The sequence below is a fragment of the Aplidium turbinatum genome, chromosome 14 (genome assembly GCF_918807975.1).
Source record: "Aplidium turbinatum chromosome 14, kaAplTurb1.1, whole genome shotgun sequence".
Classification (NCBI taxonomy): Eukaryota; Metazoa; Chordata; class Ascidiacea; order Aplousobranchia; family Polyclinidae; genus Aplidium; species Aplidium turbinatum.
In genome coordinates, this window is record NC_137485.1 from 8,933,794 (window position 1) to 8,961,637 (window position 27,844).

Sequence of the window (27,844 nt, forward strand, 5' to 3'; positions counted from 1 at the left end):
ATACATAGAATTATTATAATGAAGACGGTAATTTGATATACGATGGCAATCAGACCTCATCAGGGAGGCAACAATAGAGTTAGACGATACTTCGCATCTTCCAACAAAAGAAAAAACATATTTACGAAGTAATGCATCAAATGTTATGATGTTACACAAGACTTGATGTTCACGTACGCTATAGTGTTTAGGCAAATTGTGTATAATTCTAAACGCATTATTGAAGGCAACACGCAGACGATTAATGTCACGTTAAAAGTGACCAAAACAAGATTAAATTTGTCAAAATTTTCTGGGGGCTATTCTTTTATCCACCTTTACTTTTTTTAAACATTAAGATTTGCACTGTCTGTTTATTTTACAAATTTTGGTTTATTGAAATTCTGGCCCTTTGCAAACTTTTTTTTTAGATTCGCTACTGTATTGTCGGCATATTTACCGTAGGCTACTATTATTTTCTAAAAAATCTTGGAATTGTTTACTCTTTGCTGAAATAATGAAAGTAATTTTTTTACTTACACTGAAAGAACTTGCGATTACAACTGAACGCTTTCTTGCTCTTTTTTTTAAGAGCCATCTTTAAACATAGGCCTAGGGGTCCACTAGTAGATTTCGGGGGGAGGGCGAGATGGTGCTCACAGTCACGAGGCCCTGCTAATACTAGTAGTCCACAGCTACACAGCACAAATTTAAATAAAAAAATTGATCTGATTTAACCAGCAATCTCAGTGTGATTTATCACATCAAGTTCATGATTGGAGGATCACACCACGACTTATTGCCAGGAGCTTATTTAAAATTTACGTTTTGAGTTTAAAATTAAAAAAAAGCTATGAAATTTAAGATCCGGAACCGGCTTCTATATCAAAACAAAAGATAATCAGATCTGATCCCGTAAAAAACAACAAAATCCGGATCCGGTTTCTGTACACCTGTGAGCAGGAAGCCATTTATGAACATGGCAATGCCGAAGTTGTGACAGTATAACCATCCATGGATTAGGCTTACTTACATATGTAAGAAATCTCTGATAGAACCAGATATCAAACAGGCACATAGAATTGCAGCAAAATTGAAAGAGCTATTGAACGTCGGTTGTAGCCTACTTGCATGTTGTGTATCAACTGTCATCCAGGGCCATAAGAGGATAATTAGAGCCCAGTAGCCTACCAGTAAAATCCTTTGGCCCTAAATCAAGACTCTTCTGAAAAAAATATTCGCTATATCCTGATAATACGCAGCGGCTTCTTCAAGATTCGGGCTCCTAAAATCATACTGGTTCGAGTACAAAATTACCCTCTGGAACTTTTCTGTCAACACTACAGCTTCTGCCTGCCAAACGCCTCAGGGATGCAGCAGGGAAGATTGATTTTGCGCAAAGTGCTGGTAACTAGGTTAAAGGTTAACTTTGCTTTCTTGGTTTGTGGTGGTTCAAGCTTGTTGCGTCATAATTGAAGGTTTGTCATAATGGACATCTTGGAAATGAAACCATTAATTTTTTTACCACGTCTCAACATAGCATTTCATCAATAAATAAATAAAAAAATAATATAGCTTGAACAGTTAAACGTTTGATTAGAACTCAAACTAAGATCAATGGAGTCTCCGTGGGCTTACAAACAAATGAGATCTCAGCCGAGGCTTCCTTTTCCAGGACGAAGGCACTCTCACAATTACGATGAATCATCATCTTCGCCAAACCTGCCTACAAAATCAATGGTGTTTAACGGCATGTCAAAGAAGGAAATTACAGGTAGAATCAGTAACTTTGCTCTTCAAAATCCCCAAGACTTTGAAGAATACATAATAGAGAATACCCGTTTAGAGACCATAAGCAGATGGTTCACTAAGAAAAGATCCCTTGTCCATAATCAAGGAAAGGTGGACAGAGATTCGGCCATGAATATAAAGCCAAACAAAGAGGATGATGAAGAAAACGATTACGAAAAGCTAAAAACTAAGGTAAGCTGTCAACAAATACAAGGTATGCATAGCGCAAAAGTAAAGACAGTAAGCTAAATTAAATCATACATTCAATTTGGGGTTTATGAATAAGGGTAAGCCATTTTATACCTAGGCTCAATTTTTCGTAGGTCATTTCAATTTAGAGCATTGATTAGCATGTCCAATATGTTTTTTGTTTGGGCAGTGGACATCCTTACATAGAGTCCACGAGAGCTACAGAGCCAATCAGAGAAGCAATTTTTCTCCGAAATAGAAATCATACACATTACACAAGCTAGAAACGTTTCTTGGCTTTGCAAAAAAAAGTGCAAAATACTTTGGTTTGGTTGGTTTTGAATCTTTATCCTCGGACTGACAAAGCCTTTGATAGGTTAGTCTTGGTAGTTTCGCATAGCCTACTTGTAAAGGCTTTATGACGCAGGGTTGGTCACTGAAATTGGAAGAGTGATGCTATTCTGTTTGTTGTTGCAAGGAAATTATTCCATTCACTAGGTGCCATTGAATGGAGAGCAGTCATGAAATGTGTTGCTCAAGAACTCTACTAGAGCCGAACCAGCGCCGCATGATCTTGAGTAGGGCGCTTAACCACCAAGCTAACCAGACGACTTTGATTGCATAAGAACAAGCACAGATCTAATTTTATACCCTCCCGAGCCTAAATTTTGTTATATTTAATCCGTTTCAGATTGAAAAAGGCCAATACATCCAGCCACTGTATGAATTTTGTTCACAATTGCAAAATATGACCCTGTCCACAGGGTTAAGTTTTTACACTTCTGACGGCGCGGGGGATTCGTTGCATTTATATAATCCAGGCCTACCGCATTGGAAAATTAATCCTTTTCCAAGAAACAGGTAGGCTCCTCATCGGGACTTTACTACTGCTAATGTAAATTGATTATACAGTAAATAAATTACGCTAATAGTTAGTTTGTTGTGCAAATGCCAGCATTTGATGAATGCAAAATAGCAGTAGGCTACCACAAATAGTATTTGTTGTCACAAAATTTGCATTTCGATTTGCTTTGCATCAGATTTCACATCGAGTCATACCACGGATTTTAAAAATGATACCGGTTATTTGTTCTTTCTTTCATAAAGCGGTGGATATAAGTCAAGTAGCCTAATAGGCCTAATGTAGCCTATTGGTATCGTCAATGCGATGCAAAATTGAAAAAGAGTAGGCTACACCAGGGGTCACCAACTGGCGGCCCGCGGGCCGCATGCGGCCTGCCACGCTGTATTGCAGCGGCCCGCGGAAGGTATCAGCGTATAAGTATAACCAAAATACTTTTCTTGAGGAGTTAAAGAGCACGAAGGCAAAAAATACTTTTCGGAAAGCATATTTTTGCTTTGCATACGATTCCACCGACCGACCAATCAGATTATAGTTCTAATTCTAGGTGGGGGTTGCTTAAAGTTATTCCAATGCGATGTCCAGTCACACTGTCCCAGTGGTTGATTAAAACATCTGTTTTCGAATTTCTGTGAGCATAGGGTTGCTCATTTTAAGTTTGCAAATGTCATGTAAACACTAGTGTGCGTTTCACCGTTATTGTGTTTCACGAGCAGTGTTCTCTTTATGCAAGTTTTTGTTGGCAAAATAGGTCTGTGTGCCAACTCAGTTTATAATAAATTGGCAAAATATTATATATAAATTTAAAGACTTTTTCTGATTGTATTATGAAAATATTTAGCTTAGTAGCCTACTGCAAAATGTTTTTTTTTTAAAGAAATATGGAACGCTTCACGATTTTGCGTGTCATCCTTACGCAGAGACCATGCTAATCTTCTCTGTATCGTTCCAATTTTAGTATATGTACTGCCAAAGCAACTACTGCAAAGTGTTGTTAATCAACAAATTCTTGCCATGCTGATAAGCACCGCAAGTGACAGTTGTCTATAATAAAAGAAAGACGGTTTTATAGACTCTCACAAAAAGGATGAAAAATCAACACATTGCTTTTTTAGAGGGAAAACTGTTCATGAGTTACGATAGAATTACGATTTTGCGGTGATTTCCACAAGCGTTTGTTTCATGGTGCCTCAGTGGCGTAGCCAAGGGAGGGGTTTTGGGGGTTACAACCTCCCCCTTTGGCACGCGTGTGACGTCACGATATTGAGAATGATGCTTTCAGTCTAATAAAAAATTGCCTAGTTTTAAACAAAATTGCATTAAAAGAGCGAGTTTTGCCAATACCAAACATTCAAACATCTCAGCCAGGAATTAGCAACAAGAAAACACAGAGACTTAGCTTTATTTCCAAAAAATGCCGAAGAAAACATGATCTTATCCTTTTGCTATGCTACCAGACAGCACCATTTTACAGGAATATTCGTACCCACATTTTTGTTAAAAATGCTCTCAGAATGCACCAAATTCAAAGTAATTTTTCAAAATTTTCTGGTGGAGGCCCCCCAGACTCCCCGCCGCTATGTAGTCAAAACCTCCCCCCCTTTCAAAATTCCTGGCTACGCTACTGTGGTGCCTGGTGTCTTTTTCCCTGTTATTGGAGCCTAATTTTCGCTGATACGTTTGCAGGTCACTATTGTTGCCTCTTGCCTGTATTGCGACGTGTCAAACATTTCCTTGTTTACTGAAATTGTTAATTGCAAGATATCATTTGTGAAGCGAAGTGACAACACCACTCTTGCTTGGCGATGAATATTCTGATGAAACCACTCGCCTCGCTATAAGTGCGCAAAACAAGTGGCCTTGTTTATTAGGCATTGTTAAAAAAATCAAAAGTGTTGTAAAAGGAGCTTGGCCTGGCAGTAGCGTTGTTCGATTAATTTTGTTGCTGCGGTTTCTAACATACATATAAACAACATGTAACGCTGGATACTGGGTACGAAATGCGTTCTTTTCTAGCATAAGAGTCAACCTACATAAAATTTTATTAGTGCGGCCCGCCACAGCTCTCCTTAGTGCCAAAGTGGCCCGCGGCCGCATGCAAAAAAGGTTGGTGACCCCTGGGCTACACTGTCGCACAAAAAACTCTCAGCTGTGCTAGAACGACAATAAATCATAATAATTTTTACTACTATGACAAATGTTCAGAATTGATACCATGACAAGTTATCCTGTTGGAAAGAAAAGCACAGTAGCCGCGCATGTTGCTTACACAATGCAGTCCGTTGTTGTGGATGACTTACCGATGGACGAAAGATTCCCAAAAGGAGTTGCAACAACTGGTAAATTTATGAAAGTTTAACCTCAAAACACTAATGTTTTATTCTTAGCATGCGGTTTTCAACCATAGTTTTGATATTTCTTCGAAGGACTTTTTGTCAAATGATGTCAATTTTTGTTTTCAAATTTTGCTTCCAAATCAGATTTGAATAAGTACTAAGCAGTGATGCAATATAGTCATTAGTCAAGTGTAACTGAAATTTGCTTCACGAAGAAGAAATATCTATGATACCTAATTCATTAGCCTATTGTCGTAAAGAAGTAACAAAAATGAGGAGCACCACGGCTTGGTTTGTTTTTGAAACTTGCGCCAGTAATAAATGAATCCTGACTAAACAGTGAACAAGACATTTAATTGCTAAAAAACTCCAATTTTGGTAAAAAGGTGATTTTTTGAACCATAGACAAATAAAACGTAGCAACCACACGGCATTTAGGCCGAACATAATATTATTAGTGTTTCCGGGGTGTATGCTGAAAATAAATTAAAATTACAAACGTTTTTGGCCGAAAAAGGGCTAACATGAGTATAGCCGAAAATGTTTGTAATTTTTAGTTTATTTTCATGTTGTTATGTTAAATGCCGTCTGGTTGTTAAGTTTTATTTTTCTATGGTTAAAAAAAAAACTTTGTCCAACGCGAGTCCAACATTTTACTGAAATCGACTAAAATGTAATTTTTTTGTTTTTGTAGGTGCAATCAGCGTAATGTGCCTCCCATTAACGCTGCCGAATGGAGATCTGCTTGGTGTAATAGAACTGTACCGAAATTGGGACGGTGCAGCATACACCCCGGAAACACTAACAATCGCTCAGGCATGGATTTCTAAATAGTAGCATCTGGACTGGACACTCAGTGGGCAACATGAGGCCAAACAGTTGGTACAACAGTTGGCCAACAGTGGGCCAACAGCCAAGTAACTAACCCTGTTGGCCCACTGTTGGCCAACTGTTCTACCAACTGTTTGGCCTCATGTTGACCACTGAGTGTCCAGTCCAGATGCTACTATTTAGAAGTCCATGGCTCAGGTATCTATCACATCACAATTAAATTATTATTGTAAAAAAAACATGAAATTTGCCTTTCAACCATAGGCAATAAATAAGACGATTTTGGTTGATATTGGTATTTTATTTTTAGTCAGTTAAGCTGGAGAAATAGTAGTGATTACATCTTGTAGGCAAAGTTACTCTGTAGTTACCAGGGACGTGCAGTCAGGGGAGGCAGGTGAAGCAGTACCTCACCTGCCAACATCTGGCAAAGCAAAATTTATATCAAAGATATGGTTATCACAGAATAAATATTATTTGTTAAAAAGTAGAAAATATTGCACGTTTTTAGGTGCTTTTATTTGTGTGAATTGCTGTAGTCGTACCCCCTTTCCTCCAAATTTTGTGTTTCTACACCCAAACTGTGCTTTAATTTTTTCTGTGGCGATATTCATATTAAGCGTTCACGTGGTCAAAATCGTTGAAATACGCGAGGAGAGGCAACGCCAAGCTGTGCCTCTCACTTCTGATCAGAAAACTTCCATACACTGCATTATGGGTGCCTTTTTCTTTCGCAAAGTCGCCCAGAAATCATCATGAACGATTTAGCTACGATTTGAAGCTTGCCTCAAATGTGACGTCACAGCTATGAAACCTTTTTCGTCCAGCTGGAATGCCCGCATAGTAGCCTACGTGGTATGTGACTTCTCGCAGTGTAAAGGATTGTTTCTTATAAAACTTAACTAAAAAATGGAGGAAGATTTAGTATTAAATCTGAGAGATTTTTAAAAAATAAACTTTCAATCCAAAGTTGAAGTCATAAATAAAGGAAGACCGGTTCTAAATTTATAAGGTTTGCATCAAACGACTGAACAAAAAAAATAATTTGCAACTTTCAAATTGATTGGTACACAAAAAAGAAGTAGCTGTGTGGCTATGCTTTAAAAATTGCCTTTTCTGCTTTCCCTGTCTCTTGTTTTCAATATCTAGTGATAATGTTAGGACTAAAGAAGGGTCTTCTCTATGCAACAAAGTCACAAATGTTTTAGTCCAAAAGGATGGGAGCATGGATTTTATTTTTAATAAATGTGAAAGCATGCTGCTAATTTTTTTGATTAGTATGATACCATTTTTGTTGTTAAAAAATTTTATTGTAAAAGTGACTTGAAAAAATTAGTGCCTCACCATCTAGGAACCTCACGCACGTCACTGGTAGTTACGCAAGTTGCGTGCAAGTCTGGCAGTTTAAGACAAAAAGCTCTGTGTTATTAGATGAAAACGGATTATAACGTTGCTGCCGGTATGTTTCAGAATTTAAGTTGTGTTGATTTAGAGCTGCAAGGCGTCCTCTTTTAGAAGGATTTGTCCTCTTTTCTCAAAAAAAAATAATTATCCAGGAAGATGGAAAGAATTATTCAAACGTAAAAATTCATTTGCATTTTCCTTGCTTACGAAACATGTCCTCTCTTTGGGTGATATGGTAGGCCTAGTTGATTGAGTCTCAGTCATTATTCTTGCAGAATTTTCTCGATTGGGTTATGTTGGCTGTTCATAAAACTGAAGTGAGTAATGGACTTAAACAGCAGAGTGAGATGAGCGAATTCCTCTTGAAAGTATCTCGAACATATTTAGATGATATCACCGACATCGACAGCATCGTACGGCATATAATGAGGTTTTTTATTCAATCTAACTGTGCTTGTCCAAGATAGCCTATAGACTAGTTTATTATAAGCCAAGCTCTTAATCTGCAATAGTAACCTATGCGTTAACTGTGCGTTTTGTCATGCAGCATTGCAGCTAATACCTTTTGTTTAAAGGTTAAGTGGGAGGAAAGGTAATAACGTGTATTTCTGTGTATAGCCTACACCATAGCATCTTTTCACATATAAGCTAGGTGGGCAATTGCCCACCTAGTCCCTTCGCTTACCTCCCTAGCCCTTTCTTTGCCCCCCTAGTTTGAAACTAGGTGGGCAATTTTTAAGACGTAATTTTTGTTTAAGTTTGATCCTAGTTTTATCTTAAAACAGCAAATCTGTACTTTTTGTACATTCTTATGGAACACTTTACTTTTGCGATCTATCAGCGCTACCGAATGTGGGAATTCGTTGTAAGTTATTTCATTGCAGTTATTTTTGTATATTTATGCTATAGCAACATAGGGTGGCATCACTAGATGCCTGCATCATTTTTTAGGAACGAAACCTGCCTGCCAACGCAACTACTTCTCGATTCTCACAGCTTTTACCATTAATGACTCATAGACCCAAGAAGCTGACTTGAGAGTGTAACCCTTAGTAAAAATAGTGCTTTCCAATTTTGATAAAAGTGATTCGGCAATTGCTCAACGAAAAATGATAGGGAATATGTTTTGGTACGATGGGAATCGTCGTATTTTTATATTTTTAACTCATCATCATCATCGGCCATGCATGAATAAGGCGTCGGCTACCGTGAGTCTCCACAACGATCGATTGTCCATAGTTCTAATTAGGTTCGAAAATTTTGGTTTGTCCATGTTGTAAGATTTTTTAAGATTTCCAAACGTGGACGCCCTCGGTGCCTCTGACCAGGAAGTCGCCCCATCATTGCCGAGTGTTCAATTCCGCGTTTGCGGTAGACATGCCCGATGAATGCCTGATAAGATTTTAACTGGCTAGGGCTAAAATTGAGTACAGTTTCCCTTGAAGTAGATTTTGTTTTGTAACTCTGTTCATTTACTTCTTTCTGGCCTAAAGCAACTGAATTTTCTTGTTCTTTCTAAGTATGTGTCATGATGCATTAGTAATGATGTAATGTAATGATGCAGCAGTTAGCGCGTTGGGCTCGCAGTCGAGAGCCTGCATGTTCGACTCCAGCCACCCGCACCTGCTGTTGTTTTTCTGGGCAAGAAACTTACGATAATTGCCTCTACCCAGTGATCGATTTCGAGTAATGGGTACGGTAGTACCAAATTTAAGTCATAAGTAGAGTAGACAACCGGAAACAGACATTGCCGTCGGCTGCAGCGTGGGTCAGGTGTATGTCGGAAGGCGTACACCGATGCATAGCGCTCAAGTCCGCTTTCCCGCAATGCAGGATAAAGATAAACAAAAAAACAATTAGCAGGTTATGCCGGACTGAGCAAAAATGTTTTATCAGCTTGTTGATGTCTCGCTGCTAGTTATTCATTATTGTTATTGTATAATAATGTGCGGACTGCTCTGAAGTTTGACAAAACTGCACCATGATCTTCTAAATTTCCAAAAGACATGGAAAATGATTTGCAAGACTAAACAACAGCCAGACCCAAACCTTAGTCATCAATGACAAAAGAACAAGAAAAGTGATAGGACAAGCGGCATAACAGGTTCTGCACTATTTTTCTTTTCAAAAATAATTTTTATTAGGCATAACTGTTGGGAGAAAACTTTGCAGTTTTTTCCGATAGAACTTTTTAGATTATAAAAGTGATCAAGTAACGTTTTTAATACTCTTCACATTTTGAACTATTTTATTTCTTTGGCAGTTAAAAAATGAACAGCTCAGGGAACAGCTAAATGGAAAGCTTCAGCAATCAGCATACATCTAGAACTTATGAGCCTACCTTTGACCTTACTTATAATATCGTGAATGTTCCATTCAAGCAGATTATTAATGTGTGCGGTGAGTAGGCTACCACAAATTTTGTGTGAGATTTTAAAAGTCTGAATTTCCGAAGTTTGTTGCCTGATTTTCATCAAAATGAAATACTAGCTTTGTAGAATCATTTAATCTGCAAAGATTCAACTCCTTATAATATCTTAGCAGTTGTGTTTCATAGATTATCATAGTTGTTTCTTTTTACTTTATCAGTAGGCTACAAGAGAACTCTGCAACTAAATGCTGGTAGATTAAATTTTATTACATTATTATTTATAAAATATTGTGGGCGGAGATGAATATAGGAATCAATTATAGGTCTCAAAAGTTTAGCCTCAGTATAATATGTCTTTTTACCCACAACTTTCCTGTGAAAACTACTTGTTTTACGCTCGAAAAAAATGCCTTTTTTTTCATTATTTACGCGCGAAAAGTGCCCTTTTTAACAGAATTCGCGCGTTAAAAATGACTTTTTTTGAAAATTTGCCCACCTAGTCCCAATTTGTGAAAAGATGCTATGGCCTACACTCAGACATGAATTGGGTGTTTTCAGTGGCGGCTGGTGGCCTCCTGAATTGGGGGGGCTGCAAGGCAGCATATCCAAGAATTGTTGGAGGGCGATATCAGGCGAACCTTGCGGGCGTGTCGCCGAAGGCGACACCCACGGCGGGGGGTCTGGGGGGCCCCCCCCAGAAAATTTTTTACAATTACATTTAATTTGGTGCATTTTGAGAGCATTTTCAAAAGAAATTTGGGAGTGGAATAACAGTCAAAAATGCTGCTGTAGAGCTTGAAAAATACTAATATTTCAAATTTTTATATTCAAAATCAGTGCTAAATACAAATCAACAGAGGTGGGCAAAGTTACTTTCAAAAGTAACTGAGTTACAGTTACTTGGCCAAAATAGTAACTGAGTTACCGTTACCGATTTCAAAAATGTAACTAGTTACAGTTACTAGTTACTTTCAGTTACTCATAAATCTCAACATAAACGCTGTAATCCAAATTTAAACAAACAATTATTTGCGGGAGGCGCATCCATTCTCCTCAACATTTATTAGATGTATCACGCACCCTGTGGTGCAAATTCTTTTCTAGTTACGCAGTTGCCTTTTCCTAATGTAGTTTGTTTTCCGTCTGTCTGTTTTCCACACTATTGCTTATAATCGTTGCGTGTTTCTTGATGCTTATAGTCAGTTAGTTATAGTTGCTTTCAAAAAGTTTAAATATATTGGTACAAAAAAGAAAACTCTCTCCCGAAACTATATTCTCTTTAAATGCTCGAAACAAAGGAAATAATTTGTTTTCTCTGCTATGACTCGAAGTTATTTAGACATCGACTTCCAATTTTGAATCGAGAAAACAATGATGTAATAAGGTTGCGAACAGTGAACGTAACACCGAGACTCCGGGTCCTAAATACTCCAAAGATACGACTCCTGTACACCTCTGGCAGCTATACGACAAGCATGAACTGAGCTATCAAGTGTCGCCAAACACTTTTGCTAAACATTGCATAGAAAGTCACATACTGATCAATCACCAAAAGCAATTAATTTAACCAAATCAGTTCTCAAAAAGCGCTAAAAAAAAGCCAAATCGCCAAACCATAAATATGAAGCCAAACGTCTTAAAAAATCGCCAGATTTCTGGATTTTGGCGATGAATTTGCCAATATGGCAATTCTGCTCCATAAGATCACAAAACAAGAGCGCCGCGCATGAACAGTGCTGCTCCGATACAGCTGCGAGAAGAATGCATTATTGAGCAACGCGCAGCAAACACGCATAAAGCATGACACAAACATGTGCAGAGTAATGGACGGCAATTAGAAACATAAATTTCAATACAAAAGTAACTTGTAACTGTAACTGTTGAAAAAGTGCTAAAATAGGAACTAGTTACCGCGTTTCGTTACTTTTGGAAAATAGTAACGAAGTTACCGTTACAGTTACTCAAAAAGTAACTAGTTACAGTAACTAGTTACTTTTGTAACTAGTTACTGCCCACCTCTGCAAATCAAACTATGTTCTATGCACTTCGTCGTTTTCTCAATAGTTCGCTCAGTTTGTTGTCTGCAAATATTTATTGTCGATCGCCGGCATCGGACACGATTGTCCACATACGATCCACACAAAAAAATACACAGAAACAAAAGACAAACAGAAGTACATTCACAGGAATGACGCTGAAGTAAGCAATAAATTTATTAATCAATCGTCCATTTCAGATCATGCGATCCATATCACACAAATTAAACATGCGAAACAAAAATCAATATTCAAAATGAAATATCATACTTAATCTGTTCAAACACCCAACTATAAAAAGAAATTTAAACTTTATCAATCGATGAATGTTGATATCACTGCTGTGCCATAGCAGCCATCAAGGCTAGGTAACGGCATAGCCTACATAGTGGTATTATAATGAAGGAGGTAGTTTGAGTTACGATAGCAGTCATACCTTATCAGGGAATCAACAATAGAGTTTGACGATGATTCACATTACCCAACAAAACAAAGGCCCTTTTCCGTTGTAATGCATCAAATGTTATATGACATACAATGTTACACAAGACTTGATGTTCACGTAGCCTACGCTATAATGTTTGGGCAAATGGTGAATAATTCTAAATGCATTATTGAATGCAACACGCAAGCGATTAATTCACGTTGGTGATAATTTTCCCATGGTGACATGCATACATTGGGGTACAATATGAACGGAAGAGAACATTTTTAACTTCACTGGAGCTCTTGTAAAATTTTAATTTATTGGTAAAACAGTATAATGATCGTACTTGTCGGTTTATATCCTTGTCATCACACATTGCCGTGTCAAGAAATACACCCAAGTATCTGACGCTATCTACAGATTTGATTTGACTTCCGTTGAGCCGTGAAATTGGATTTAAATTTAACTTTAAGTGATTAGTTAGAAAATACATAGCAAACGACTTTTTGCAGTTAAAAACGATCTCATTACAAAGTACATAATCTTCGCACACACACAGTATATTGCAGTATACATGTAGTATAACCGTAGCTACATCTTTTTTGGAGCACCCTGCATGTATGCACCCACTGCTCCAGAACTAAAAATGCTTGGAAGTTAACATTTTTTATTCTTTCCTACAAAAATTATCTTTTGCCAGCTGAAGCCAGCTAGCAACCCTGCATGTATCACAATACAGAAGGACAAAGACAAAATCTCAATTCTATCACAAGTGTAAATGCCCACTGGATGGCAAGTATAATTCAGTTCAATTCAAATTATTTTTCTTTGACAGAATGCAAAAGAAATGATATTGTAAAAAAGAAATACAGTAACAAAACCAACAAAAGGAAAAGGTGGCAAAACCTTAATGGTTTAAGACGTGCATGAAAGGATCTAATATTGCGGTATATGCATCGATAAATATAGTTAAGCACGGCCACCAAACCTGACACTTTAAAACAAGTAGATGAATTAGTTAAGAATCAGTCGCCTCCTCATTCCAGAAACAATTGGAGCGCCAATTCTTAAAGCAATGAGAACACGACTGAACCTAACATTACAAAAACAAACAAATACACACACACATATTGTAATTATAACCATTGATCTCGCTCAAGCCATAGGTGCCACATTTACTCTTTGCTACACATTACTGAGCATCACATATAAAGGACAGCGGACCTTTATTTATAGATGAATTCCATTCGGCGACTTTTTGCCATGGCAAAATGGTCAATTACCCTCTCGTTGAAATCTTTGGTTTCAGTTATTAAGCGATTTTCTATTGACACCATGGCTAATGCAGAAAGTCTTTCAGTACACATGGTGCTGCGGGAAAAGGTTTTAATCCTTTTCAGTGATGAAAAGCAACGTTCTGGTTCTGCTGTTGACATTGGAGTGGTAAGTAGAATTTTAGCTAGCTTTATTACTTCAGAAAAAGTTGATTGCATTCCTTCCAGGTTTAGCAACGAAAGCAGCTGCACAAGTCCACTCACTGAATGCATGTCATTTCTAGAATAGAGAACAGACAGCTCCGGTTTGAGCTTGTCTTTGATTAACATAGGGTATGCTTCACAACACTTTTCTAAAGCTTTTTCTGGAAACTGTCTTGCATATTGTGAAGCATTTTTCAAATTAAATAAAGTGCTTGCTTCAAGATGATTGGTGAACTTGAACCTTTCTTGACACTGCATTAAGACAACATCACATACTTCTTTAGCATCAATGATTTGGGATTCAGGCATTCTCCGTGTGGGTGAAGGTGACTCATTGTCTGCAGCAATGCCTTCCCTTATTCTTTGTATTGCTGACAGAAAATTATCCAGAGAGCACTGCACTTTGAATGACTCAAGCTCCACAGACTGCAGCTGAGCAAACAGTATGTCAACATGAGGCATGATTTTCGAAAAGAAATCTAACCAAAACACAAATTTTGGATCTATGAGCATTCGTTTTATACCAGCAGCAGCAAAGCCAGTCACCGAAGAGTTGCTTTGTTCCAAAGTTGAGCAGCATTCTATAAGTGCGTCTTTTACCTCCGATACAGCATTCACCGTCCTGCTTTTAAAATTCCATCGTGTTGCTGATGGGCGAGGAATACGCCTTTGAGCAACTTGGTCCAAAGCAGCCATTCTTTGAGGAGATTTGGAGAAAAAACTTGGGATTCCCGAAAGACTGTTAAAAAAGACTCTGACACTGGTATTCTGCGAAGTGGCTTTTTGTATAACCAAGTTTAGCTGGTGTGCATAACAATGGACAAAGTGTGCATTGCTATATACTTGCTTGATTCTTGATTGCACACCATTTCTTGCACCACTCATAGCAGCAGCACCATCATAAGTTTGTGCTACAAGTTTGGATGTATTGCTCCCAAGCAAAACTTTAAGTTCCTGAAATAGGATTAAAGACAGAGCTTCTGCTGTCTGGTTAGCAGGATTAAAAAAAAAACAAAATCTTTCAACAGGCTTCCCATGACTTTCATACCGTAGTACAATCACCATCTGTGTCTTCTCTGAGATGTCAGTAGTTTCATCACACATGATTGCTACAAATTCAGACTGTGATATTTCTTCTTTAATTTTGCTTTTGCAAAGCTCAAGAATCGTTTCCAAAAGCTCATTTTGAATAGTTTTGGATGTACCTTTGAATACCTTTGCAGAATTAAAATGATTTTGGAAGCGTGAGTCAAGATTGGAAGCAAAATCAATTAACCCCATGAACACACCAGGATTTTTTGAGCCTTGACTTTCATCATGTCCCCTTAATGGCAATTCAAATCTGCCACAAAATTTTATACAATCTATAATCTTTGACAATACTGTTCTGTTCTTCGTTACTTCTTCATTATGTTTAGTAATGGAGAGTTGATATCCAGAATCTATAAGTGTAGCAATATTAACTCTGCCAAGCACTGAAAGACTCAAAGTATTGTTCATGTGGAAAGTTGATCTACTATGCTTCTCTGTCTTTCTACTGAGATGTTTCAGGTCTTTCACACCTACTTTGGTCCAGGAATGTTCTTGATCTCCACCAAACAGTAAACAGGGAAAGCAAAAGAAAGCATTTTCACTGTTGCAGCCACACAGCCAGTCATGATCATCATACACATTTCTGTTAAACTTCCTTGCGTAAGGGTTACCTCTACTGGTGGATGATTGGGAAATGTCAAGGTTTGGAGTGGGTCTTCCTTGTGCTTTGATGCTAAGTTTTTCTTGCAGAGACAACTGGGAAAACCTAATTTTTTTCAATGACATTACAGAATTATCCATTGTATATAAATTGCAAAATGTTCCAATTAAAGTGTAAATTATTATAGCATAAACCTGTTAAGACAAATGAAATCATTGTCAATTTTTTTAAATGAAGGTAGATTCAGAGTCAAAATAAGAGTATCCATATATATATGATATTTTTTTTTTATTTATTTGCATCAGACTCAAGATGAAAGTAGAAACAAAGCAGATACTCAACTCCGAAGAGCTGAGTCGTAATGTACCAAATACAAAGATTGAGTGTAACAGTCTGTTCGCATTAGTTCATATATCCATTGGTTGGAAGACAAGTTACAGCGGGTTACAAACTGATATAATTTTTTACAAATGAAAGCTTGAAAAATGGTGATATTGTTATCAACGAATGCAGAGGTGATGCTGCATCGTCTCTGCAGATTAAACAACATTCTGTAACAATTATTGTATCCAACACGTAAGCGATTACTACTGGATAGAAGATAGTTACACCATAGTTGACAGGCATATAAAGGCATACAATAGGAACGAAACAACACATTTTTAACAGCAATCAAACGTTTGGAAAACCTTGCTTTTAACATGTTTTCAGAACAATACAATGACCGTAATTGTCGTTTCATGTCTTTATCATCAGGTAGAAGCGTTAATTATTACTCCAATATATTTCAAGGGTCTCAAAGCAGATACGATTTTTATTTAAATACCGTATTATATATGATCGGATTATAGCCAAATTTCAACATCTAGGCTTTATATAAAACACCAACAGTTTTGTTGCAATTAAATATAATGTCATGAGAAACTACATACATTTGACAAACATTGATGAGTTTCTGGAGTCCCTTGACACTTGATGCAAAACAACACAAGCCTTCAGCATACATTAAATGATTGAAGACAGGAGTTGCCAATGCAGCAGCCAACAGAAAGACCGTTTAATTCAGAAGATAAATCATTCATGTAGATGCACTTCTGCAGCATACCGGTACTAGACCTAGAGGGCAGACACTAGTGAAGCACCTAACTTAACTATCTATCACTCCTGACGGATCACTGAGTGGAAACAATTATCGTTCCTTGCCCTAGAAAATACTATACCAACCCTCAGCAGCATGGAGTCACATGCAAAGATCAAAACTGGGCAAAGATCAAAACCCTAACCTTATTCCTAACTCTAACCCTTACCTTAATTAACCCTACCTAACTTTAATCCTAACTCTGGCAACACCTGATTGTAACTATGGCAACAAGTGTGTAAAAATAGCCACTTTGTAATAACAATAATAGGATGGATAAAGAAAACCGGACATAAAAGAAACCCATCCTCAGGCAAAAGCAGGTTTCGATGTGGCCCAGGAGAGCAGGTGTTGAGCTCTTTTTATGGTCAGACTGCACATCACAGTCACACAGTAGCCTAAGACGATTGAGGTTCGAGATCCAGTGTAAGTTATTGTTTCTTGTCCTAGCACTATTGTTTCTTGTCCTAGCACTGTTGTTTTCTTGCCCTAGTACCGGTACATCCTATAACCTGTTGAATACCCTAATCCTACAGCTATCACATTTACAGTCATGTCTCATCGCTACTCTGCGAAACAAAACTTAACTTTAAAAAGTCTGTAGAATTATTCGGTTAGGGGGGGGGGGCTGTTTTCCATGCAGCCCCAACAGATTCAAAAATTGCTGTTATGTATTCTGTAAAATACCAAAAGAGGTGGAGCTTCAAGGATATTTTTTAGCCAATCAGAGCACTTGAAATCCAAAATCTGGGGCTGCAAAGAATGTTGTCCCAAAGCCATGTTTCCAAACAAATTTTTAAATATTTTAATTTTCAATCCGCAATCCATAAGTGAAAAAAGTAATCGGGTCGGACAAACACAGAGGAAAACATATCTTCCCTTTTTTCTCTTTCTTTCAGGGGGGGCTGCAGCCCTGCAGCCCCATGGCACGAGCCGCCACTGGGTGTTTTGCCAAAAGCAATGTTGCATGCTCTCTGTAGAAGTCGAACTGACGCTCTTCTGAGCCTCATGCAGGGGCACTCGACTACGCATTATACTGAATTACAACATGACATCAAATGGTGACGTAAAACGTTTTTCTTTTAAAAAAAAATGTCGCCGTGATGTTAATCTGCAGTTATTAGCTAACCAATGCGGTAAGTGTAGGGATAAGGTGCAGGATGCGTTGCATAAATGTCTTGAATTAGCTGGGTCGTAATCTCAGCCATAAAGCTGCCCTGCGTCAGGAGCCTCTACAAGTATGCGAAACTACCAGGAATAACCAATCAAGGCTTTGTCAGTCCGAGAATAAAGATTCAAAACCAAACCAAAGCAATTGAGAATATAGATTCTGTTTAAGCTAAGCGAGCATATAGGCTACACTATACAGTAGCTCTGTACACTTAGTCTGTAAGAATATTACATTTGTGTTCCACTTATTTGCAGGTTTGCAAAAAGTTTGGTGTCGGCTGAAAGGTGTTCACTGTTTTTATTGGATAAAGAGTCTGGTGAATTGTATTCAAATTTGTTTGACGCTGGAGAAGAAGAAAATGGTGAAACAGTGTTTATTAAGCAAGCAGAAATAAGGTAGGCTGTATCCCAGTCAGCATTGACAATTGGGGCCCTTCTGGTACCAAAGCATAAATATATTGGGCCCCACTTAGGCTACCTGATTGGGTCCAAGTTATATTTGTCCTCGGACTCAAGTTCCTACCCAATTGGGCAGCCCAGTTTGTAAATGTTTGAAAAAAACGTTTCCGAGCGGTGTCGAACTGATGTCTTTGGTATCTGGATCCCAGACGGAAAATTCAACTCAAACTAAGCTTTTTAAAACGTTGTTGTGCAAATGGGCTGCCCATACTGAACCCACATTAACCTTTGCAATAATTATTGGCAGTATAAACACAATACTGACAAAGCTGTTTTTATACAGCCAATAAAAATATTTTTATTGTGTAAAAATATTTTTTAATATTGGTAAATCCACTTACCACCAACGTTTGGGTGATTTTACAAACTGCCTGCCCAAATTCAACCCATTTTAATGCTCATATTTTTTACTTTTTGTTTCAAACTAAAAAAACTAGTAAGAAGTTGAAATTAAAAGATGGGGCTCGGTTTGGGGCAATAAATTAAACAAATACAATATGAAAAACTGGACTTGTGTTAACCCATTTGTGACACATAAACAACTCACATGGTGTGCCCATAAGCTCAAGTGCCCACTTAAATTTTTACTGGGCCCCAGTCGGGCTTGCTGGCTGGGATAGTTACAATCAACGACAACATTGCATAATGTGGTAAAAAAGGAGATATCTAGCCTACTCTTCTTACCATTTCAACTCGCTGCAAAAAGCAACCACTTAAGCAAGTCGCCAACAATTATCCACATAACGACTTTATCCAATATACATTTGTAGCTGGTCAGGAAGCGATCAGAATTGAGGGGATGACGGTTTGTAGCCTACTTGATTCAGTAGCTGTCCAATCCAGTCTATTGCGCAGATAGGCTACGGGCTACAGCTGATATTTTACAATTTCTAGAATAGATCTAGTTTAAAGCTGATGATTGCTTTAAACTTTTCAAGCTTCGAGTCTACACTCTGAAGTAAGCACACTCTGTAAATTGTTTTCGATAAGATCGAGAAAATGGGCTGGTTGTGTTCCTACATAGTCTACCTTTGAGCCACTTCAACCTGTTTGGATTTATTCTAAACTTTATTTTCACAAAAACAGCTCACAGATATCTTAAAACAAACTTAAAGCAATTTGAAACAATCGTGATTAAAAAAGTTAACCCTATGGACACCGCCATTAGGTTTATAATAGTTTTTTTTAATTAATTGCATAGATTCCCTCTATCCAAAGGAATCGCTGGGAGTGCTGCTCAGACGAAATGTGTTCTAAATATCCCGGATGCTTATGCAGACAAGCGATTTAACAGAGACGTGGACAAACTAACTGGTAAAAGTAACACAGATAGAGAATTAACTTTATTTGTCTATCCGATATTACAACTGCACACAATAAGCTTACATCGCAATAACATACAAATAGAGAAACGCTACGCTTAGTGCTGAACAATTCAATCTGATTAGCCAAGAGTAGTAAAAGATCATTTAGTCATCCAGACAGCTGCTCTAATAAGATATCAACGTTTTAGTTTATTATGGAAGTAATTATATTCGAACCAAGAAAGCCTCTTTCTAAGCTTAGCTCTGACTGTTTCCCAAAAGCTTGTTGGAAGAGGCAAGGGCTTTCAAACCATTGTCGCCTTAAACAGCCCAAAGAAAATCTCGATAGCTCAGTTGGTTAGGCACCTGACTGTATGAACGAACAAAATTTAAGATGACGCAGCGCTGGTTCGGCTCTCGGGGTGTGCGCTTGAGCAACGCATTTGAGGACTGCTCTCCATTCAGCGGCAACTAGTGGATGAAATAGTTTACAGCAGACAACACTTGAAAAATAAACAAAACTTCACTTTGTCAATCTCGGTGACCGGACCTGTGTCAGTGGTTTAAAGCCTCTTAAGGTTTGCTAAGCTGCCAGGATTAAGCTTTCGCAATATGAGAATAAAGATGCAATCAATCAATTGTTCAAAAGACGTTTTGATAGTCAATCTAGAAAATCTTTGGACATATGAAACTATAAGCATGGATCATCATACTGGGATCTATCAGGGAAGTGAAATGTAGTGCTTAGTTATTCTTATTTTTGACCATTTCTGATTCATTATTTCTGACAACCATCACACAGCGCTGCATAGCCGAGTGGTGAGAACACTGAAACGGCAGTCGAATAGGCGCAGGTTCGACACCGCTCAAGAGCATGCGGCTGTGTCTGTGGCAGAACACTTAAAGGCATGCCTGAAGGTGGACACGAAGATTGGCTTACTTGCCTTCCCGTCCACTTAATCTAAATCTTCAACCACCGGGTGTAAGCCTGGATACGACAAAAAAAACCATCACATCATGTTAACATGTTGCAAAAGTTATAATAAAATAGACAGTAATAGGTCACAAGTTGTTCTAGAATCTAATTCTTTTTGGTGTGGCAACTTTCGACATCTAACCGTCTTACGTCATGTGTCTGTTGAATCTACGACTGCTCAACATTAAACAAACATAAAACAAACCATTAGATAGGTACATACAAAAAAAAACAAGTGACCTTAAGCCAGCCTGCAGCACAGCATTATTTTGGTAGCACGACAATTTGAAGCAAACAATTCAAAGCCGAAAATTCGAAGCCGTTTATTCAAAGCTGATGATTCAAAGACGAAAATTCAAAGCCGTCAATTAAAAGTCGATAATTCAAAGCTGAGATTCACGACAAAAAACAAAACAGAGAAAAGCCGACAATTCAAACCTAAAATAGTTCATAAGAAAACAGTTTCAATTTAATTACATACCAAAAGCCGACAATTCTAACAGAAAATAGTTCGCAAGAAAACTACATGCCAAAGTTGTGAGCAATTCCACGCAGATACTGAGCCGTTGTTCGAGCATCATACTGTTGCACAATGCGAAGGATCCGTTCATTTAGTTCAGGGGTCGGCAACCTTTCTTCAGTCGCGGGCCAAAACAAAACTGCGCAGATGTCAACGGGCCGTACAAGTTTTCCATTTGCACTTCCGTTTTCTTTACTTTTCATAATATTGTTAAAATTGGCGTTCTTATCAGAGTATCTCCATATTTAGCTACTATAGGCTTATATAGATTAATATAAAGAAAAATAGTAACAATTGGTAACGAAAAACACCAAGTACTTTATTTATTGACAGCACAACATTAATGTGATATTTGATGTTGTTTCCTGCTAGAAAGTTTCTGAAGGTCAGGTGATAGGTTGGATGAGGCAAGAATCATAACATCTTGCAAGTGGTCATCAGTAAGTTGTGTTCTCAACTTGCCGTTAAATATACGGTTAATTGACTATTACTAACGCAACTCATGTAGCCTGCAACTAGCATGCAGTAAATAGGCTAATATAACCGGACTTCAAGGTGAAACTGCCAAGTACCTTGATGCTACCTTCTGCAAGCTTAAGCTAAATTTTGCCCCAAACCTAGTTTACTATAACAAAGCGACCCGTGGTCGATAGGTCGCGGGTACAAAGGCGCTTTGTGATAATTTCCTATGCTTGGTGGATTCTAACAAGTAGCAAATTCTTCAAAGACAAGAATCACTTGTTGAAAAAAACGGAAAAATGGAACTGGGAGTAAATTATAACTCTAAAAAATAAAGTAATTTAAAAGTCTGGACCGGCTGTCACTAAAAAGGCCAATTCCTGCTTCCTAAGCTACACATATTTCTAAATTATCAACCTTCAAACAAACTAATTCTTAAAACTTCAAATCTATCAAACTATCTGTCAGGCCTGCAACGTCGCTCTCTCTAAAATGCAGTTCGCAGAGAAAGAATATCAAGGAAATTCAAAATGGCGACAATGCCCTAACTAAGCATTGTTGCGGCATAAGTACACAGGCTACGTGATTACAAGTGAGCGTTACGGATAAATATAGAAAAGTAAAAATTGCGAAAGTTTTACATAACATTTAGTAATCTTAATTCTGTTATGTAAAACCAAATGGCAGCATAAAATAATGGGATGTTCGTTTTGGCCCGCCAACTACAATTTGCAAAAATGCTGCGGGCCGGATAATTTTGCTTGGCGGGCCGGATCCGGCCCGCGGGCCGTAGGTTGCCGACCCCTGATTAGTTGTTCATATTTCCTTTTTTGAGATGGAGGATTGTGGCCTGCCACAAGACGTTCCATTAGGACTTCGTTATGTTTTTGCTCTTTCTTAAGAGCGTTGATGTAGCGAAAGATGGACGGACGAAAGCAACCGACAGTTGATTGAAAACGTCTATGCCACCTTTCAATGCTATTGTTGGTACGATGCTCTCCACGCAAAGTGCGCTGATAAACATTCCAAAGTTCATTTGGGAACACAGCAGGTCTTCGATGCCCGTGGCGAGTTGGTCGACCAATCCAAGTGTCCTCAAAGTAATCAGCTACAGGTTGAATTCGGTGATCAAATTCTTCATCTATCACTAGGGCTTGTAATGCGTTCTCACTTCTCAACGTCTTGTTCTGGTACAAAAGCTAGTGCTGCCAGGCTCCGCGCACTCATTGCAAACTTTCGATCATCTTCTTTATAAGCTGCTACCAATCCAAATTGCTGTATTTTACGCCAAACACATTGCTGTAAATGGAAAAAGCAGCCCGTCAGTGAAGTTGCGGGAAAATCGTCTTGAATGGCATTGATTGCAGCCTTCTCAAAGTCTGTCATCCAGGACATTGGATTTATTTGAGGTCGAAGGTTTTTTATAGCCTGCAAAAGTCGACAATAGGTTTGAGCAGCTTTGTTCGGAAGAAGAGCATAGATAAGAGGTACAATTGTGCCTAATTCAATAGCATGGATGGTATATAGCTGTTGAAAGAAATGGCTTGAAGCTGTGCTAAACGTTCCATCAGAGAAATAGCTTTGACTCAGAGAGAAGTTCAAGGTTACGCTGGGTACTGAAGATGCATATGCGATCATTTCCAGGCCCAGAATCATAAAGCAGAAACACAGTACCATCATCCAATTTCTTGAATTCTAATGGAATTACCAGTTCTTCAGCATTTGACGGCTCCACAGGAATATTTTGTACTTGCCTTCTGGCTCGCTGAATGCTGCGTTTCAAAACACGTTCCTCAGGAATTTGAGCTGCTGCATTTGCATGCAAATCTGCTGTTGCCGCCGTAATGATTTGCTGAGTTGTAGCGTAAGACGTTGCTGCTTGCAACTTAACCTGGGCACAAACGTCCAAAACCTGCTTACGCTGACCATTTGGAGCGTGGTTATGTTCTCCAACAAATTTCACTGCCTTTTCATTGCAGACATGCATTCTTGCTTTGCACTTATTTTCCTTCCAATACTCTTCACACAACCAGAAGCTTAACCCCTCACCAAGCTTACTATCCCTGTCGTGATTATAGCAGTAGCCGCTATGGCATGCTTTATTCCTTCCTCTTTCCGTTTTCGTGAAAGAAACATCCATACTACTCCTTGTTCGACTTCTGACTAACTTCAGCATTGCAAAACGATGGACTTTTGAGTACAATACGAGCTCGCACTCTTATCACATCACAATAAGATTAATTAATTTCAATTATTGACTTTTCCAATCAAGCGGATTAATAACTGCCGGCTTTCAATTGACCGCTTGGAATTGTTGTCTTTGAATTATCGGCTTTCAATCGACCGCTTTGAATTGTTATCTTTGAATTACCGGCTTTGAATTTACCACTTTGAATTATCGGCTTTGAATAGACGCATAACCCATTATTTTAATGAAGTCAAAATCACTCACAATAGCATTATCTTAGGTCACTCTAATAAGCTATCATTGCACTGCTAAAATCATAATTATGTAGATTCTACAGTGGACTAAGTTATGTTATGAATATTTAGGTTACACAACCAAGAGTGTTCTTTGCATCCCAATAATGGGCGAAGACGAAGTATACGGAGTGGTTGAAATGATTAATAAAAAAGACGGAGGTGCTTTTTCAAAAACGGATCAAAACAATTTTCAAATGTTTGCTGTTTTTTGTGCTCTTGCTTTGAGGTATTCCAAGGTAAGACTAAACAGCATAATAAAACTAACGAGAATGCCCTCAATAACGGCGAGTGAAGAGGAGCTAGCTTAATAATGTTGAATACTGCCGTATGGGAAGGCGCCAGGCGGGACTTGTGAACAGAGGTAACCTGTGAACCACCCACCTTAAATTTAATTAAACAGCTCTTTAGTGCTAATTGTGAATACATTTAGTTTTAACAGGTTTTGTTAGGTTTTTCTTGAAAATGAGGTCACTTTTAGAAGTGATTTATGGACAGGAGAGCTGATGGCCGAATTGACAAAATTTTGTAAATTTTTGAGGTCGTGCAAAATGTTTTCTAGTTGTTTAGCTTGATTGATGTCTTGACATTTGGTTGTAAGTGATCAATTAGCATGTTTTTGGCTTTGTTTGGTGAGTTTACAAGTTTAGGTTTCATTCTTGAAGCAAAAAATAGACCGGTCACGTGGTGCGTGACCTGTGAACCTTCCTGTTGGAGCGACCTGTCAACCATCTTGCTTTCGGTTACCAACACGTTCCAAAGGAATTAAGCGATACGTGGAATAATACATTACTATTAAATAGCGTAGTTTATACTACATGTAACTTACACCATTAAAAAGCATCTTATTACTACAGTTTTGCTAAATATTCATGATTAAATAGTTAATGTCTTAATAAAAGTTATGTTGGCCTATTCAAATAGGCCTTCAAGGTGAAAATCAAAATGTGGATAAGCTGTACCAAAGTTGCTACTTCATTATTCCATTTCTAGCTGTTTTGAATTTATTGTTAGGCTATAGCATGTTTGTGTTGTTTGTCTTGTTCATTTTTAAATTCGCTACTTTTTTAGGCCATTGGGTTTTAATTTCGTGTTTGGTAAAAAGTGAAAATACGAAATGAACTCCGAAAAAGTTCTCAACATTTAATTCTCATTTTTTCAATAGCTTGCTAATAGGCCAGATAGCCAAATCCTGGGAGAACTAACTACATCTGCTACAGCGAATTCCATTTGATCGAATTTTTGAAACTCGCCAAACTTACTGACTTTTGGTTCATGTTTCCCGTAGGCCTATCAGTTTAGACGTAGAGTCTTTAGATCACACTGATCAAACAAGCTTCTCTTGTAGGTGCATGCCAAGCTGTTAAAGGACCAGTGCAGATTTCAGATTGTACAGGAGCAGTATTTATATCACAGTAATTACTCGGAACATGATTACAAATCTGTTTTAACGGACAGCCAAGACAGCAAATTTGTGGAAAGCCTTATACCGCACGATTTTGACAGGTAGACTACGATAAGCAGGCCCAACAAACATTTGAAGGTTACCGTACCCTAGCTGTAGCATGTAGTCTACAATCAGTAGCGTTGATATGAGGGTCCAGGAGGTACTTTTGGGCCAGGGCGCGAAATGATTTAGAGACCTGCAACCTTTCCAAGGAGCTCTGAAAGTTGTAATCACTTCATATTCTTTGGATATAGTGCTTTTTCTTGTGTGTCTTGATTTCGGGCCCAAGGGTCTGATTGGTAGCGGGCCCAAATAATCCTCTCAACGGCTCTGCCAATAAATCAGTGATAAAGTTTAGCCAGACCAAAAATTAAAAAACTTCCTCAGCTTGAAGATAGATAGACAATGAAAATATTTTATTTTTTTGCTGGAAAATAAATCAAATACCTGATTTTTTTTGCAGATTTCACTTTTCGGTGATTCCTTTTCAAAACCAACTTCCCTTGTTTTTTATTAAAATGGTCCAAGATGTCACAGAAATGAACGAAGGAGGCATAAACGTGCCACTTGATATTATGTCACGATTTGTGTTGGCAGTCCGGAGCAACTATCGGAACTTACCTTATCACAATTGGTATCACGCCATGACAGTTTGTCATGGAATGTATTGCATCATGAAAAGGCACTTCGATATTTTTGACAAGGTTGAAAGATTTGCATTATTAGTTGCATGCCTTTGTCATGACATCGATCACCGTTCCTTGTCGAATCAATTTCTTCGAAAGGTGGGTCATCCCTTAGCGGTACTTTACCCAAGTTCAACAATGGAATATCACCACTTACAACTCACAATGAACATCATGGCGCGAGACAATCATGATATTTATGGATGTTTGAGCGAAGCAGATCGCGAAAAGGCGTTAGCAGTAACGCGACAAGCTATAATTGCCACCGATTTGGCGTTGTATTTTGCCAATCGTAGTTATGTGGAAGATTTGGTGAACAAAGGAATATTCACGTTTTCCAATCCAGAGCACAGGTAAAAACTTACAGTAGCCTTTCCTTATAAATTTCCTCTATACGGCTGCTTTGACACTGTCTGCTTTGTAAAGCGCTGAGGAGCAACGCATTCTGCGATGGATATAGCACTATATAAAAATAAGCATTATTAGCCTACTGTTATTAAACTGCTGTTTTTACATTAATTTAACGTTTGCAGACGTTGAATCAATGTAGAAAGAATGGGCTTTGCTAGTTAGGAAATACCCAGTCAACCATCAGTCTTTTTTACATTGATTCAATGTCTGCCAATGATGGCACGATCAAGCAATGGTAGTTTCACTCATGGAGTGTGCTCTACGTCTGCAACCGTGAAAGTAGTTATCTTTCACTACCGGTACCACTCTTTTTTGTAGTTTCGAAGAATGACTTATTTGCAGCAACTGAGATGCTAATCGATTGAGATAAAATTCACTTATGTGAAAAAAAATCTTTGCAATGCGATACATCGTTTACACTTTGGCTACAAAACATGCTTTTGAATATACCCCCATCTTATATTTGATGGTTGAACATAAGGATTCTGTGAAGTTCTATTGCACTGAATGGTTTGACTTCAAAATAGAATTTTTGGAATCTTTTAGAAGTGTTCTGCAGTCAATTACAAATTAGTCAACTATTCACTGCAGTTGAATATAGCCTCACACAATGTTCTGATAATCATGTGCCAATATACGTAATATTAATAAAGTATATTTTAGGACAGGAGCGATGGATTTAATGATGTCATCGTGTGACATAAGCTCCACCACAAAGGAATGGAACGAAACGAGTTCAAATGTTCGGGAACTTTATCAAGAATTCTGGGCTGAAGGCGACCGACGAAAACAATTGAGCATCCCTTTGATTCCAATGATGGATCGGGACTTACAAGAAGATTTGCCTGAAGGGCAAGTTAGTTTTTACTCCATTGTAGTTGTGAAATGCTTTGAGACATTGGCTAAAATACTTCCCAAGTGCGAGCCGATGGAATTGGGAGCAAAGTTAAATCTGGAACGTTGGCGGGAAGAAGCCGATCTTCTGAAGTCAGCAAAGGAGAAAAAAACTCGGGCTGGAGTTGAAGAAAAGAAGCTAGAACGAAGAATGGAAGAAGAAAATGTCAACTTGCGCATTAAAGGAGGGTTATGGATGGTTGAAGAATCGAGAACAAAATTTTAAAGAGATTTATAATATTTCAACGATTATGTTAATTTTGAATTTTTAACAGCATTAAAAGAACGCTTATGTATGCTTACTGAAGCATATGTTTAGTTCACACACACACCAGTAACAGCAATAATCTGACCCAATAACTTGCTATTATTATGATTATTTATTTTGCTTCAGTTATGCCTACAAGTCAGTGGCGTAGCCAGGAATTTTGAAGGGGGGAAGTTTTGACGGCCGGCAGGCGAAGCCCGACGGCGTGTTCGCCTAAGACGACACCCAGCGGGG

General features: G+C 38.2%; 1 protein-coding gene and 1 non-coding gene across 2 annotated transcripts; one reads left to right on the forward strand and one right to left on the reverse strand.

The window, feature by feature from the left end:
• Positions 1–1,526: 1,526 nt before the first annotated feature.
• LOC145783412 (cAMP and cAMP-inhibited cGMP 3',5'-cyclic phosphodiesterase 10A-like) lies at positions 1,527–27,806 on the forward strand. The gene is made up of 11 exons (XM_082595284.1): positions 1,527–1,962; positions 2,651–2,820; positions 5,027–5,160; positions 5,852–5,973; positions 7,668–7,822; positions 17,961–18,101; positions 19,366–19,478; positions 23,977–24,143; positions 25,253–25,410; positions 25,815–26,390; positions 27,112–27,806. The coding sequence occupies exons 1-11, from the start codon at positions 1,597–1,599 to the stop codon at positions 27,566–27,568; spliced, it is 2,559 nt and encodes an 852-aa protein (XP_082451410.1). The 5' UTR covers positions 1,527–1,596; the 3' UTR covers positions 27,569–27,806.
• On the reverse strand, positions 3,697–3,803 carry LOC145783717 (U6 spliceosomal RNA). The gene has a single exon (XR_014290938.1). It is a non-coding gene; the product is annotated as a U6 spliceosomal RNA (small nuclear RNA).
• Positions 27,807–27,844: the final 38 nt, after the last annotated feature.

What these genes read in the sequence shown, in the direction of transcription:
- LOC145783412 (XM_082595284.1), top strand. Translation starts at nt 1,597, where the DNA reads ATGGAGTCTCCGTGGGCTTACAAACAAATGAGATCTCAGCCGAGGCTT. An exon ending in ACGAAAAGCTAAAAACTAAG is followed by an intron (nt 1,963 to 2,650) that starts GTAAGCTGTCAA and finishes AATCCGTTTCAG; the next exon opens with ATTGAAAAAGGCCAATACAT. An exon ending in ATCGTACGGCATATAATGAG is followed by an intron (nt 7,823 to 17,960) that starts GTTTTTTATTCA and finishes ACTTATTTGCAG; the next exon opens with GTTTGCAAAAAGTTTGGTGT.